The following is a 13139-nucleotide window of genomic DNA, read 5'->3' on the forward strand; positions in this document are numbered from 1 at the left end:
TAATTCTGTGCCCACAGCATGGCACGTCAGCCGGGCAGGCTTTGGGGAGAGACCCCACTGCAAGGGCACCGTGTGGGGAGTCCCAGATTGTGTCCTCAGGCTCCCGAGGAGAGGCTCGGTGGGATACAAGGAGGACGGGCAGAGGGGAGGGAAGTCCCCCCCGCCCGTGTGTAGGCGCTGCCACTTTGGGCTAGGGGTGAGCTGGCAGTACCGTAAGGAAACTGAGGCAGGGTCGGGGCGAGGGTCGCGGATTGAGCTGCGATCGAACCCGCCGTGTGCGACCTCCTGCACCCCCAAAACTGACGGCGCTGGAGTGGGGGACCCCGTTAAGGTCTGACATCCACCCCGGGGATGCCGTGCCCGGAGGGCAGGCGGGTGAGCGCCGGAGGTGCCAAGCCCCGAGCCCCGTGTGCGGGAGGAGGAGAAGGAGGAGGAGGAGGAGGAGAAGGAGGAGGGGGAGGAGGGGGAGCGTGTCGGAGCTGGCTCCCACCCAAGCACTGCAGGACAGGGGCGGGCACGGTGCTCCCTGCCTGGCTGCCAGCGCGCAGGCGACGCTGGGGAACCGGCGGGGGGGACAGGCCTGGGTGGGACCGCAGCCCCCCAGCACATCACTGTCGCACGGCCCCGTGCCCAGGGCTGGGCACGCCGGGGGCACTGCCCGGGCACCGGAGCTTGTTGCGGCCGGCGCACGGCTGGGTTCGGCCGCTGGTCCGAGCGTGCCCTGGGCAGGGGTCGGCCCCTGCACCCTCCCCCCGCCGGGTGAGCCCCGGGCAGGCGCACCATGACCCGGCTGAGCTGGTGCTTTGCCACCTTGGTTGGCTGGGGGAAGTCCTTGGTGTCCTGCCTCCTGCCCCTCCGCGCCCGCCGCCGCCGGGAGGTAAGCGGGCATCGCCGGGCACGGCGTTAGGGTTAGGGGCTGTGGGGAACACGGGGCTGGGGGGCTCCGGGGTGCGGGGAGAGGGGTATGGGCTGCCGCTGGCCCTGCCTGCTCCGGGCAGCTGGGGGTTAAACCCTGCATATGCCTGCCAGGGTGCAGGGCATGTCCTTTGTCCCTCCTTTTGCTACCCCCACAGCGTCTCACTGTGACCCTCTCTTCCCACACCCGAGGAGCCCTGCAGTGCCTGCCTGGAGAGGATCTGCCGTACAGCGTTTCATTCCAAGGGATCTGCTGGGATCCCTGTGTCCTTACAGAGAGACTGTAGAGGCAGGGGGTGTCCCTGCGTCCTTATAGAACCCACAAAGGGAACGCTGTGCCCTGCATGAGGGGAGCCCAGTGCCCATGAAACACCCCCCAAGTGAAATCCCTGTGCCCATAAGGTGGTCAGTGTGGGGGATCCCTGTACCTGTAAACACCTGGCACTGGGAAGCACCATGCCCATAAAGTACCCAGTCAGTGTGGGCTCCCTGTGCCCAATGTGTGAGACCCTGTGGGGTCACTGTGTGTAGGGCACCTCTGGGCCCGTCAGCACCTGGCATGTGTGGGACCCATGTGCCAAAGGATTGCCCTACAGGGCATCCCCGTGCCCATGCAGCACCTGCTGTGGGGACTCATTCTGCTCTGCCACCCAGGCTGCACCAGCTGAGGCGGGGATGGAGGGAAGCTCTTGGAGGGTGCTGGATCCCACTGTGCCATCCTCACTTCGTTCCAGGCTTTGGGAAGCTGCCCCGTGCCTGGCAGGATGGCATGGGACACTTCAGCTGCACTATGCCAGAAAAGCAGGTGCCAAAGCCGCTACTGGGCAGAGCCTGAGGGAGTCACTGCAGGCTGGTGACGGTCCAGTATATGCCAGGACAGGGACACAGCCTGGAGGAAGGAGAGGCCTCTGACTGCTTGGGGACCCCAGAGCGCGCCGGGGACGCAGGACCATGAACTGATGGGAGTAGAACTGGGGGGTGGTCAGGGCTGTGGGTGGGTGGGTGGCATTGGTGAGACGTGGGTTGGTGGTTGTGCAGTCCTGTGTCCACCACTTTGTGTTTCGGATATGGGTGTGAGGACATGGACTCGTGGCGGGCTGTAGCACACGTATACCTGTGCATGTGCATTCATGGGCATGCAGGTGGGGCTGAGGCGAGAGAGAACTGCAGCTCACACGGGTGTGGGTGCACAGGAGGTCTCAATGGAGCCGCCTAACATGTGTTAGGGGTGTGTGTCCCCTAACACATGTGTGTATGCTGGGGGCAGCAGCAGCAGGGCTCTCTGTTGGTGTGAGCTGTTACAGAGGGGTGTCTTGGACCTTTCTGTGCTGACAGGTACCCACACACGTGGGACCCACGCATCATGTGTGACATGGGCTGTGTGTGTAGTGTACATGAGTGTGTCCTGGCATGTACACAGGGGGACATGTGTGATGTGTGCATGTGAGAGTACATATCATACATGAGCAGTGTGCAGACACTCTGCAGGAAGAGGGTGTGGGGGCCTTGGGGATGTGGTGACCCCAGGACACAAAGGAGTCCTGCCAAGGCTGGCCCTGCACTGGGAGTGCATGCCTACACCAGTAGAACCCGTGCAGGAGTCCCTGTGCTAAGTGACCCCATATGTGTCCACCTGCTGAGAAAATGAGCCTAAAATGATGATGATGGGCTGTGTCCCTGAGGCCACCCTGTCCCTGTCGCATGACCCTTGTCCCTGCCCTTCTGAGGAGCCTGGGATTGTCACGGCAGTGAATGGGAGGAGGTGATTTATGGGGGGGTGTGGACGCCTCTCCACCGGGGCTTTCATTTGTGAGCAGTAACCAGGTTGATTAATAAGGGCTGTAATGATGGGGAGGGGTGTGTGAGGAGGGTAGGCAGGGGTGGGTCTTTGCTTGTTTGGTGCTGTGAGCAGGATCAGTCCCCGCAGCCTCCCTCTGCCCCTGGATCTGGTTGGCATGGAGAGGTGGGAAGTGCTGTCCTCCATCCCAGCTGGCACATCCCCACAGGGGTACCACTACCCTGGGCTGGGTGAGCACAGCACAGTGGTGGGGTGGAGGCCAATGGACAGGGATATCTTGGGGAGGGGATGCTGCACTTTGGGAGGACCGAGATGCAACCCCAGTCTCTGGGAAGGGCAGCCTACCTCCATCCCACCCTGCCTTTCCTTTCTGGGCTGGCGATTTTATGCAGAGTACGGATGGGAAACCGAGGCATGGGGAGGGGGGCATTACAGTGCCCACGTCCTCTCCGTGCCCAGGTTTCCATGCCAGCCGTGGCTCGCCCTGTCGGTGTGTCCTTCCCCCTGGCACGTCCCGCACCCTGACTCACACCTTCATGGTCACGGCCAGCTGAGCACAAGTTTCCAGGCTGGAGCCGGAGTCAGCACTGGCGGAGAGAGGGGGAACCGTGTGTCGCACGGCCAAGCCCCCCAGGAGGGGCTGGAGCACCCCCCTGCCAAATCCATTCCCGTCAGGGCCGCAGGCTGCCAAGCCGCTCTCCGTCCCGCCCGGAGCTTGTCCCCCCTCGCTGAGGCCCCCCAGCTCCGCGCATGGATGTCCGCTGATCCCTCCCCGTCTCCCATCCCCGGGACCACCCAGGGGACTCGGCTGGGCATGGGGGGGGTGCATCCCGCCGCAGGACCCGCCGGAGGCCGGAGGAGGGATGAGGGTGACGTGGGTGGCGGGTGTCCCCCGGTCAGCGGAGGAAATGGATCCCAAATGTGTGTGAGTGGGGAAGAGGGGGCCTGGGACACGCACAGCCCCGCTCCGGGCCCCCGCAGCCCCTCTGCTGGCGGTGGGGGGGTGTCCCAGACGCCTCCGGCCGACTCGATTGGGGCGCTGCGGGGTCGGGGGGGCTCCGCCGCTCCCCTCCTCCCCCGGGCGGAGGGGCGGCGAGGGGCCGGGGTGGGGCGGGCGGGCGGAGCGAGGGGCCGGGGGCTCGGCCGGCGGGGACGCGCCGCGGGCAGCATGACCGGGCTGTGCCTCTCCTGCCTGCTCTGGGTACGAGCCGCGCCGGGGGGAGCAGCGGCGGGGTCGCGGAGCGGGGCCGCTCCCGGCAGCGGGCGGTGGATGGGACGGGATGCGCGGGCAGCGGGACGGAGGGGGGGCGATGGCACCGGGTCGGGCCGATTGGGAGCAGGGGGGACTAACGGGGCTGGACCGGCACCAGGACAGGCTCTGGGGGAGCCGGGACGGAGCGGAGACCGCTAGGGACGGCCGGACATCGCGGTGGGGCTGGGGGACCGGAGCGGGAGCGGGCCGGGAGGAGCCCGGGGACTGTGGGGAGCGGAGCGGGACCCAGCCCGAGAGAGAAGTGGCGGCGGGCAGTAGGCTGGAGGTACACGAAGGGGGGGGACCGGGCTGGGATGCGGGACATACTGGGCTGTAGAAGGATCTGTGTGAGGAAGGGTTGTGGGCTTGGGGAGGATGGGAGGCTGATCCCCCACGATGCCCAGCCTGCGTCACTGGCCGGGGGCTACACCATTCACTGGGGCAGAGGATCTGCTACTCCACTGAACGGAAGGGCAGCTCGGAAAACTGTGGGGGATCCAGTTAGGTCTTGGGGTTTGGGGCTCTGCATTCTCCCGAGTCACCGAGTCCCGGTGCCCAGCGGGTTGCAAAACTCTGGGTGGACCTGAGCCTGAACACTGCACCCGGGTGTCCTGGTGCCCTCCACCCACCATGGCTTTGCAGCCTCAGGGGAACTGGGTGTCACAGGTTCCCCCCCTGCTGCCACTGCACTCTCTGCAGTGCTGGGCAATGAACCCAGGTCTCCTAGCTCTTGATTAACTTGGCATCTTTGTCTGGTGCCTCTTCCAGCCCAGGACACCTGGGTCCCCTTCCAGTCTCCTTTGGTCTGCATGTTGGCGGGCCCCACGGCCAGGGATGCCTTTGCACCCCTGCTCCTGCAGCATGTGGGTACTGGTCCCTGGCGGTGGGTACCATGGGTGCGTATCCAGGAGACGTTCCCAAGAAGCCCTTCAGCCCATGCCCCTGCAGCCCCCCAACAGTTTCCAGCCTTGGGGGCAGGGAGGCTAATTGGGATGCTGCCAGTATGGAGCTGGGACTGGATTGTTTTGTGGGATGGGCTGGTTCCCTGGCTGGCAGAGTGGCACTGGGTGGGCAGAGTGCCCCTCCAGCAGCAGGGTCCTGGGGGGGCATAGATCTGGGTGCTGGGTTGGTGCCCCTCTGGCACAGTGATGGTATTGGCAGTGAGACAAACAGAAGAGACTCTGGGGGTGTGGGAATCAAAGGGGCAGCTCTTTCACTAGTGAGGATAATTGCTGTTAATGAAGCCATGGAGGCCAGGGCAGAGCGGGGGGTATGTGCATGGGAGATGTGTCGGCATCCCTGTGCATCCCAGTGGGTCCCTGGGAGCGGAGGGCAAGGCCTCTTCCCGGGGCACCCTGCAGCAATGATGCTGCTTTGCATATGCAAAGGAGCTCATGGCATCATTAGGTCTCACTGTCACCCAGCAACTGCGGCGTGGGAGCCCCTGTCCTGGGGGAGCTTTTCCCACGGCTGCCGGGTGGGTGACGCCACGTCTGAGCACACACACGTGTGTGTGTGTGTGTGTGTACACCCACCAGGGTGGCACCAGCTCTGGGGGCTGCCAAGGCACCACCGGTGAGTGGCCCTGTGGGAGCAGGTGCCCAGGGAAGAGGGGCTTGCAGGCACATGAACAAACCCGCGTGAATGTGTGCACGGTGGCATGTGGACCTGTGTATGGGAACAATGAGCCCGTGCCACTGCTCTGCTGTGGCTGCTGGGGACATGTGTGCCTGCAGGTGTGCATGTGCACACAGGGTGTGCATGTGCAGCACCCTCACAGCCCCAGGGGGGTTTGCACACACACAGAGGCGTGCAGTGCACATGGATGGCCCATCTCCTGTCTCTGTCTGCACTGGGGAAACTGAGGCAGAGAATTTTGTGGGGAGGTACCTGGCCCCCTGACACTTTGGCACCATCCCTTTTGGCTCTGGTGCAGTGGGCTGGAGGAGAGCAGGGCGTCAAGGCAAGGGGGGGCCGCCGGGCCTCTGCTTAATCTCATTAGTCTTGGCATGAAAAGGCGGATTTACAGGGGCTCACGTCTTCATCTGGCAGCGGGTGGGTGGGCAGGGCTGGCGTGCTGCCAAGGGTTGCCCCCCTCCAAAAACAGTCAAATGGGAGTTTGGGAGGATCACTGGCTGCCTGCAGCTGTGCCAAGACCCCTCCCCGTCCTCAACCCCCATGCATGAACACACACAGTTCATGCTTGCACAGTTTGGATCCATCCTGCCCTCAGTCACACTCGTGGCATCATCTTCCTCTTGCTGTGGGTTGTGCCAGACAGGGTGGGCACGGCTGCTCATGCTCAGGGGGCTCTGTGCCCCCTTTACACCCCTCCAATACACACCTCAGCACATGCTGCATGGCATGCACCCCAAAACACAGCATGACAGTGAGACAGCTGTGGGCACCCTACTGGCAGCACTTGCACGTACTTGGGTGTGCACATAGGTTTTTGCGCACTTATCTGTGTACCCACACACATGCAAATACATGCATATATTATCTACACGTTTATCTGTGCACATTCACATGTGCACATGAGTTTGCACACACACGTGTGCATTCAAGAATTTTTACCCCCTGTGAGTGCAGATATACACAGCTGTGCCCACATACATGTGCTCACAGAGAGGCTTGTGCACGGGCACGTACTCACAGGGACACATGGAGATGTACCCACATGCAGGGAGGCATGAGCGTGCACACATCTGTGCACGCACACGCACATGTATGTGCTCACACACGTGCATGCACACAGCTGTGCATGCCTCTGTATGTGCACAAACAGCATGGGCACACACATGCACATCTGTGCACACAATCTGTGCATGCACACACATGCACACACACATATATGTGCACATACACAGATGTGTGAGCACACAAGTGTGTCCACGTGTGCACACACACTACACAGAGGCCCGCACCGCCAGGGGGCGGCAGAGACCCTTTAAAGGGGTGGAGGCAGTGCCCCACCCCCCTCCCCTGTACCCCCTATCCCCACTCCATACCCCGATCCCTTCCCCTGTACCCCTATCCCCACTCCATACCCCCATCCCTTCCCCTGCACCCCCTATCCCTATTCCATACTCCCCATCCCTTCCCCTGTACCCCCTATCCCCACTCCATACCCCGATCCATTCCCCTGTACCCCCTATCCTCACTCCATACCCCCCATCCCTTCCCCTGTACCCCAATCTCCACTCCATACCCCCATCTCTGTACCCCCTATCCTGTAGCCCATACCCTGTACCACTGCTGCAGAGGACACGGACACAGGTGAAGGGGTGTGGGGTACATGGGTGGAGGATGAGCTGCTGCCCAGGGGAATCAGGCAGGTCAGAGTTGAGTGTCTGGGACTTGGTGCCACCTTGTTCCTGCTGACGAAGCCCTGTGTTCCCCCCAGCCCCAGGACCTGGAGGCCCCTCCAGCACACTCCTTCAAGATGACGAGCTTCAAGAAGGTGAAGGCCTGTGGGATCTGCCGGCAGGCCATCACCCGCCAGGGCAGCACCTGCAGAGGTGAGCTGGGGCTGTGGGAGTGTGGGTGCACGGGGACGTGCCAGGGAGGTCAGGACATTGGGGATGTGTGTGTATGCCTGCACGCACAAGGATCTGAATGTGGGAATGTGTGCCAGACTGTGCACACACACACACACACACATACACACACACACACACACACACACACGTGTGCCTGTGTGTTAGAGGGAGACCTGTGGCTGTGAAAGAGTGTGTGTGGTGCCTTTGTGGGTGGGAAGGTGGCTGGGAGGCTAGGGTGGCCCATGGAGACGCTGAGGTGTCACACGTGTACGTGGCCGTGTGTCAGCTTTGTGCACGCTCAGTGAGTGTGCAGCGGCCACCACGTGTGTGCGCATGGGTGGGGGTTTGTACGCATGGGTGGGGGTCTGTGCACACTTGTGGGTGTCACCCCTGAGCCCTGCTCGCTGCCCGTGGCACCCAGTGGGTCACAGGTGGGGCCGCCAGCCCTCGCACGTGTGCGGTGTCGCTGAGCCCCGTGCGAGGGGCGGACAGAGGAAACGGGAACAATGAGGCTTCCTGTGCTGCAGGAAACGGGCCCGAGGGGAACAGGGACTGGGGTGCGGCCGTGGCTGTGCTGCGTGGGGACCCTGGTGTCCCCTGGGATGGGACATGTGTGTTTGCAGGGCTACTCAGGCAGCACAGTGGTGCCCTGTATGAGTGTGTGTCCCCAGCAGTGGCAAACAATCCTGCACTGCCCATGAGCACGTGCCCTCCACGGGGCATGGGTAAGAGTGTGCAGCAGCAGTGCACAGGAAGGAGGGAGGGAGCACAGGCAATGGCAGCACCCCTGTGGTGCTCTCAGTCATGCCAGTGTCCATGAGAGGCCCCATGAGACCTGTGTGTGCATGGTCTGCCTCCATGCTGTTCACCCTGGGCACGGGGGCTTGCACTCACACACACTCTCTGGCACGGGGGCAGCGTGTGTGCCCCAGAGCCACATTTTGTGTGCCTGCTGCTGCTGTGCTGGTGCCACCTGGAATGTGTGTGCACAGTGCGAGGTGTGGGCGTCCCTGCACGCATGTGCATGTCCTGGCGGTGCCCAGTGCCAAGGTGCTCTGCAGTGCCCTGCAGTGCTGGGTGCCCCTCCTTCCTGCCCTGCATGTGGGGCGCCTGCAGGCTGCCCCCCGGCACTGCTCCCCCTCCTGCCTCCAATAACCCTCTCTCCCTCTCTCTCCTGCAGGCTGCAAGCTCTCCTGCCACACCAAGTGCCAAGCCAAGGTAAGGCAGTGTCCTGAGGTGTATCCCAGCCCTGCCTGCAGGGGCTGGGGACTCAGAAGGGAGGATGCCATGGTCCATGCCAGCTGACCCCACTGGATGGGCACCCAAATGGGCTGGTGGCTCTCGGCTGGTCGTGGTGGCACTGGTGTCACCGCTGGGTGAGGCTGACAGTGCCATCCTGCTGCCTGGTTACTGACAGCATGTGCCTGTCTGTGTATGAGGCTGGGATTTTGGGTGCAGCCCTTGTCAGAGCAGACCAGCAGGTATCTGTGCCCCAGTGCCTGGAGCGGGGTGCCCTTTGCCAGGGTGAGTGCTGGGCACGTGGGTGCCATGCGCCGTGGCTGAGCTCTGCCAGCTGCGTGCACACAGGCTGAGCAGCTCTGCCGATGCCCAGCCAGGGGCGGATCTTGCTGGCAGGAGACAGAGGATGCCCAGTGGTGTCTGTCTATCCAGCTGCTGCACCAGCAGAGGGGGACCCTACTGCAACCCAGGTTCTCCGAGGAGCGGGAGGTGGGCACGGTGCCCATTACTGTGCTGCCGGGGCAGGGGAGGCTTCGTGTTCTTAATCCCTGGGGAGGCGTGTATGCCAGCTATCTCTGGGGCTGGCATCCTGGGCGGGAAGAGCCTGGCATGCCCCAGGCAGACAGCGTAGGCTGGGACATGCCTGTTCCCGTGCCCATTGCCTGTGCCCAGCTGGGCAGGGAGGGAGAAGGAAGGGGGGGGTGCTGTGCCAGGGGCTGGGCACACGTTGGGCTTTGCAGGGTGCCGTGGTATGGGTGGTGGTGCAGGGCAGGCACTGGCAGCAGCCCTGGCACCGAGCCTCAGCTGGGCTCCTGGGGGAAATGGGGGCTGTGTGGTACCCTGGGCCTTGAGTGGGCTGGGCAAAGGTGACTGGGAGGCTCAGTGGAGCTGTGCCAGCCCCAGAACGCTGTGTCAACTCTGGGCCACCCCAGGAGCCTGTGTCACCCCGGGTAGCCTGAGCCAGGAAGGCTGGGGCCAGGGAAGGTGGCCTTGCCGGGGTGCTGTGGGGAGAGCTGGGAGGGGCGTGCAGGAGGGGATGCCTGTGGTACAGTGGCAGGGAGCATCTGCCAGTGGTTTCCAGGCAGGAGGGAGTGTCAGGAAGTGTGTGTGTCTGGGTGTGAGCCCGGTGGGGATTCTCTGATGCCTGACAGGGGGCTGTGCACCGAGAGGGGGGTCATACCAGGCTCCCAGCATCTGGCTGGGCTGTGCGCATGGGCTGTGTGCAGCTCGCTCTCCCGGCCGGCTGCATTTCATTAGCCTCCATCACCCTTCCCACGCTCGCTGGAAGCTGGAGCCCCCTCGGTGGGGCCAGCTAGCCGAGGGGTTTGCTGCTGGGGGGAGCATGCATGGGGCCAGGGCCAGGGGCCTTGCGCAGAGCTCCTTTGGGCCAGCGCCCAGGGAGGGGCTCCTCCGGTCGGGCAGATGGCCAGCTGACTCACACGCCAGCCTGTTATTGTAGGGTCTCTGAGGAGGGTGCACGTGGGGAGGGGGCTTGGCATGGAGGAAAAATGGCCTCTTGTTTACCTGAAGTCCCTCATGTTTAACCCCTGCACCTCCAGGATACTTTGGAGAGGGAAGACGAACGCACCCCCAAAGTGCTGGCAGCTGCACTCTGCAGTGCTTCCTCTTCCTGCCCTGGATATGCTGCCAAAGTCCTGGTGTCCCCTGGCTCTGGTGTCTCCTGGCCCTGGAGTCTGCCCCACCGTGCTGCTGGCAGTGTCTGCTCTTTGGTCCCCACATTTACCTCCTTGGCACTCGCTCCACCTCTTTGTTCTGCCCCGTAGCATGGCCAGCTCCCAGCCAGCTGCATCCTGGGGGAAAAGTCCCCCCTTGCAAACCTCAAATGGACCAGGTGTAGGGGAGGGGGAGAGATGGGGGTGTAAAGAGTTGTACTCCTTGTAATCAGTGTGGGGTGCTAGGGGGTACCATGAGTGTGATGGGGATAAAGGGAGGGGGGCACTGGATTGTATGTGGGGATGCCTGGGAGCTTTTGAGGTGCTAGTGAGTGCCCCCTCCATGAGAAGGCAGCGAGCAGGCAGAGCTGTAGCAGGGAGGGCAGGACCTGTGCCCTGGCAGTGACCTGCATCCCTCAAGTTTCCATCCTGCCTGAAAGACAGTGGGGCAGCAGTGGTGGAACCCAGTGCCCTGTGCTGGCAGTGATGCTGGTGGGATGCCTGGTGCCCGTGGGTGGCTGTGGAGGGGCCAGGGCAGCTGCACACTCATCAGCTGGGAAGCACAACTCTGTTCCCATGCCCATGTAAGGCCCTTCTTGCGCCCTGTGCCTCTGCTCAGGGATTTTTCCTTGCTTAGCAAACCTCCCTCCCTCTCTCGGAGAGGGACGGTTGGATGGATGGACGCTGGTATGTATGTGACACACACAGCCTGCCCCTCCCTCCCTCCCTGCACCAAAACTGCCCGCCCAAAGCTGAGGGGGTGTATCTTCCCTTGAAAAGCGGGGAAACTGAGTCACCCAGCCCTGTGTGGGGGCAGCAGGAGGCAGGGAACGTGGTGTGGGGTGCAGTAACTCTGTGCCTGAGTTCAGGCATGGGTGAGCTTGTGTCGTGGGTGGCATGTGCTGGCAGTGGCAGAGCCAGGATCGGTGGTGACACTGCTCTCTGACCGAGGACGCTCCGAGCAGTGGGGCCATGCAGGCACGTCCCAAATCAAGGGATATCCTAGGAGTGTCTGCGTCCCCCGGGATGCCCTCACTCTGACTGTGGCCAGATTTTGCCACGATGCTGGTTGGAGAGGCTGGGAAAAGATGGGGGACTGTGCTGCTTCCCATAGAGGGAGCTGGCTCCATGACGGATGGTTTGGCTGGGGGACAGGGAGCGCTGTGGCGTTTGGCTGCTGGATCGGCTGGCGATTGCTGGTGCTTGGTTCTGGGAAATGGCGCCTGTGCCAGCCCCCGGGCCTGGCAAGGCTCCAGCCTGCCACACAGGAGCCCAGCAGTGCTGGGGGAATGGGGGTGCTGGGCTGTGCCAAGAGGGGAAACTGAGGCACATCACACAGCATGGGCCAAGGGGTTCTAGGTGTTGTCCCCCCAGTGTCTCTTCCTAGAAGCTGAAAGTATGCATTGGAGCCATGCCACACACACGTGTGTGTGTGCCTGTGTATGTGAGCATGTGTGTGTGGGGCTGTGTGTGCTCACAGATGCATGCACGAGTGCATGAGCTGCAGGAAATGCACGTGTGTGCAAGAACACCCATCTCTGTGTGTGAGCACGCTCGCACACAGGCGGGTGGTCACATGCCTGTGCTCCCAGTTCACTGCCATCCATCCCCGCTGGCCTCGTGCCAGGCCTGTGTTGTTTTTCAAGTGCCCCCTGTGATGGGGCTCCGGGGGGGGCAGGTTTGTCCATCATTAAACCGGGGCTGGAGCAGGGCCAGGGCCGGGCAGCGAGGCATGTCCCGGCCAGAGCAATCGCTCCCAGTGCCCACAGCAGTGACGGGCCCTTGGACGGCTGCAGGACCCATGGCAGGGCCTGGTGGTGGGGGTGAGGGGGTGTGCCCCCCCTCAGCTGGTGCTGGGAATACCCCCTGCTTGTTAAGCAAGTTAGAACTAGGAAGGGAAACTGAGGCAAAGGGTGGTTGGACACTTCCAGAAAGGCTTGACTCCTGGTGAAGCCATGCCATGGCCAGGGGCCCAGGCAGTGTTGGGGGTATGGCCAGGCCATGTATTGCAGGTTCCTGGGGGCTGCAAGGAGGGGACATCCATGTCCCAGCTGTGGAAGACTCTTGTAATGGGATCTGTGTCTGTGCGGTTCCTGCTCCCTGCCCCAGCCACTCTGCTTCCTCCCGGTGCTGTGGAGGGGAAGATGACGTGCTGGTCACAGGGGAGTGCCCGTCAGGTCCCTGTCCCTGATGGCCCCGTTCAAAGCCACCCCCCAGAGCTTTGGCACAGGTAATTAGCAACACCCCTGGTCTCCACAACAGAGGGGGCGGTGCGTGGGAGGGAAGGAATCGAGCAGGAATATGTCCTTGACCCCGGTATGGGCCCAGCTGGGGTGGAGGGATGGGGAGCTTGAGGCTCAGCCCTGCCCCAGTACTGTGCCAGGTTGTATTTGTGCAGCAGGTCCTGGAGGGGGTTTTATTGTTTTTTTTTTTCCTCTTTCCTTTTTCCCCCTCTTTACGTCACTGCCCAAATATTCGGCCTCTCAGCTCCAGTGGGGGGCCGGCTCTGCTGCTGGGAGGACTTGGGGCCCTTCCCTGCACCCTCGGGGTGCTGCACGGAGAGGATGGGCAGGGGAGAGGGGATGCTGACACTGCTCATGCTCACTGCACTGCTGAGCACTGGCCAGGACTGGCCTGGGAGGGGTCAGATGAGGCAGTGGGGACCACCAGCCTCCCTCCTTGGCAGCTCCTAGGGCTGCATCCATCTTCCCAGAGCCCCG

General features: G+C 62.9%; 1 protein-coding gene across 10 annotated transcripts in view; it reads left to right on the forward strand.

Annotated features, from left to right (window-relative positions):
- The first annotated feature begins 694 nt into the window (after positions 1 to 694).
- The window catches only part of TNS1 (tensin 1), a 68051-nt gene continuing 55606 nt past the window's right edge, over positions 695 to 13139 (forward strand). For 7 of the 10 annotated variants that reach the window (XM_054277522.1, XM_054277525.1, XM_054277528.1 and 4 more), the window contains exons 1-3: positions 695 to 877; positions 7372 to 7486; positions 8688 to 8725. In XM_054277522.1, the coding sequence (XP_054133497.1) occupies positions 782 to 877; positions 7372 to 7486; positions 8688 to 8725 (249 nt within the window). In that variant the 5' untranslated portion in view covers positions 695 to 781. The remainder of the gene's footprint in view (positions 878 to 7371; positions 7487 to 8687; positions 8726 to 13139) is intronic. The other 3 variants (XM_054277529.1, XM_054277531.1, XM_054277532.1) reach the window with 1 other exon arrangement.

Source organism: Melozone crissalis, unplaced genomic scaffold, assembly GCF_028551555.1.
Source record: "Melozone crissalis strain CALT ecotype California unplaced genomic scaffold, PUWL_Pcris_2 ptg000023l_1, whole genome shotgun sequence".
NCBI lineage: Eukaryota > Metazoa > Chordata > Aves > Passeriformes > Passerellidae > Melozone > Melozone crissalis.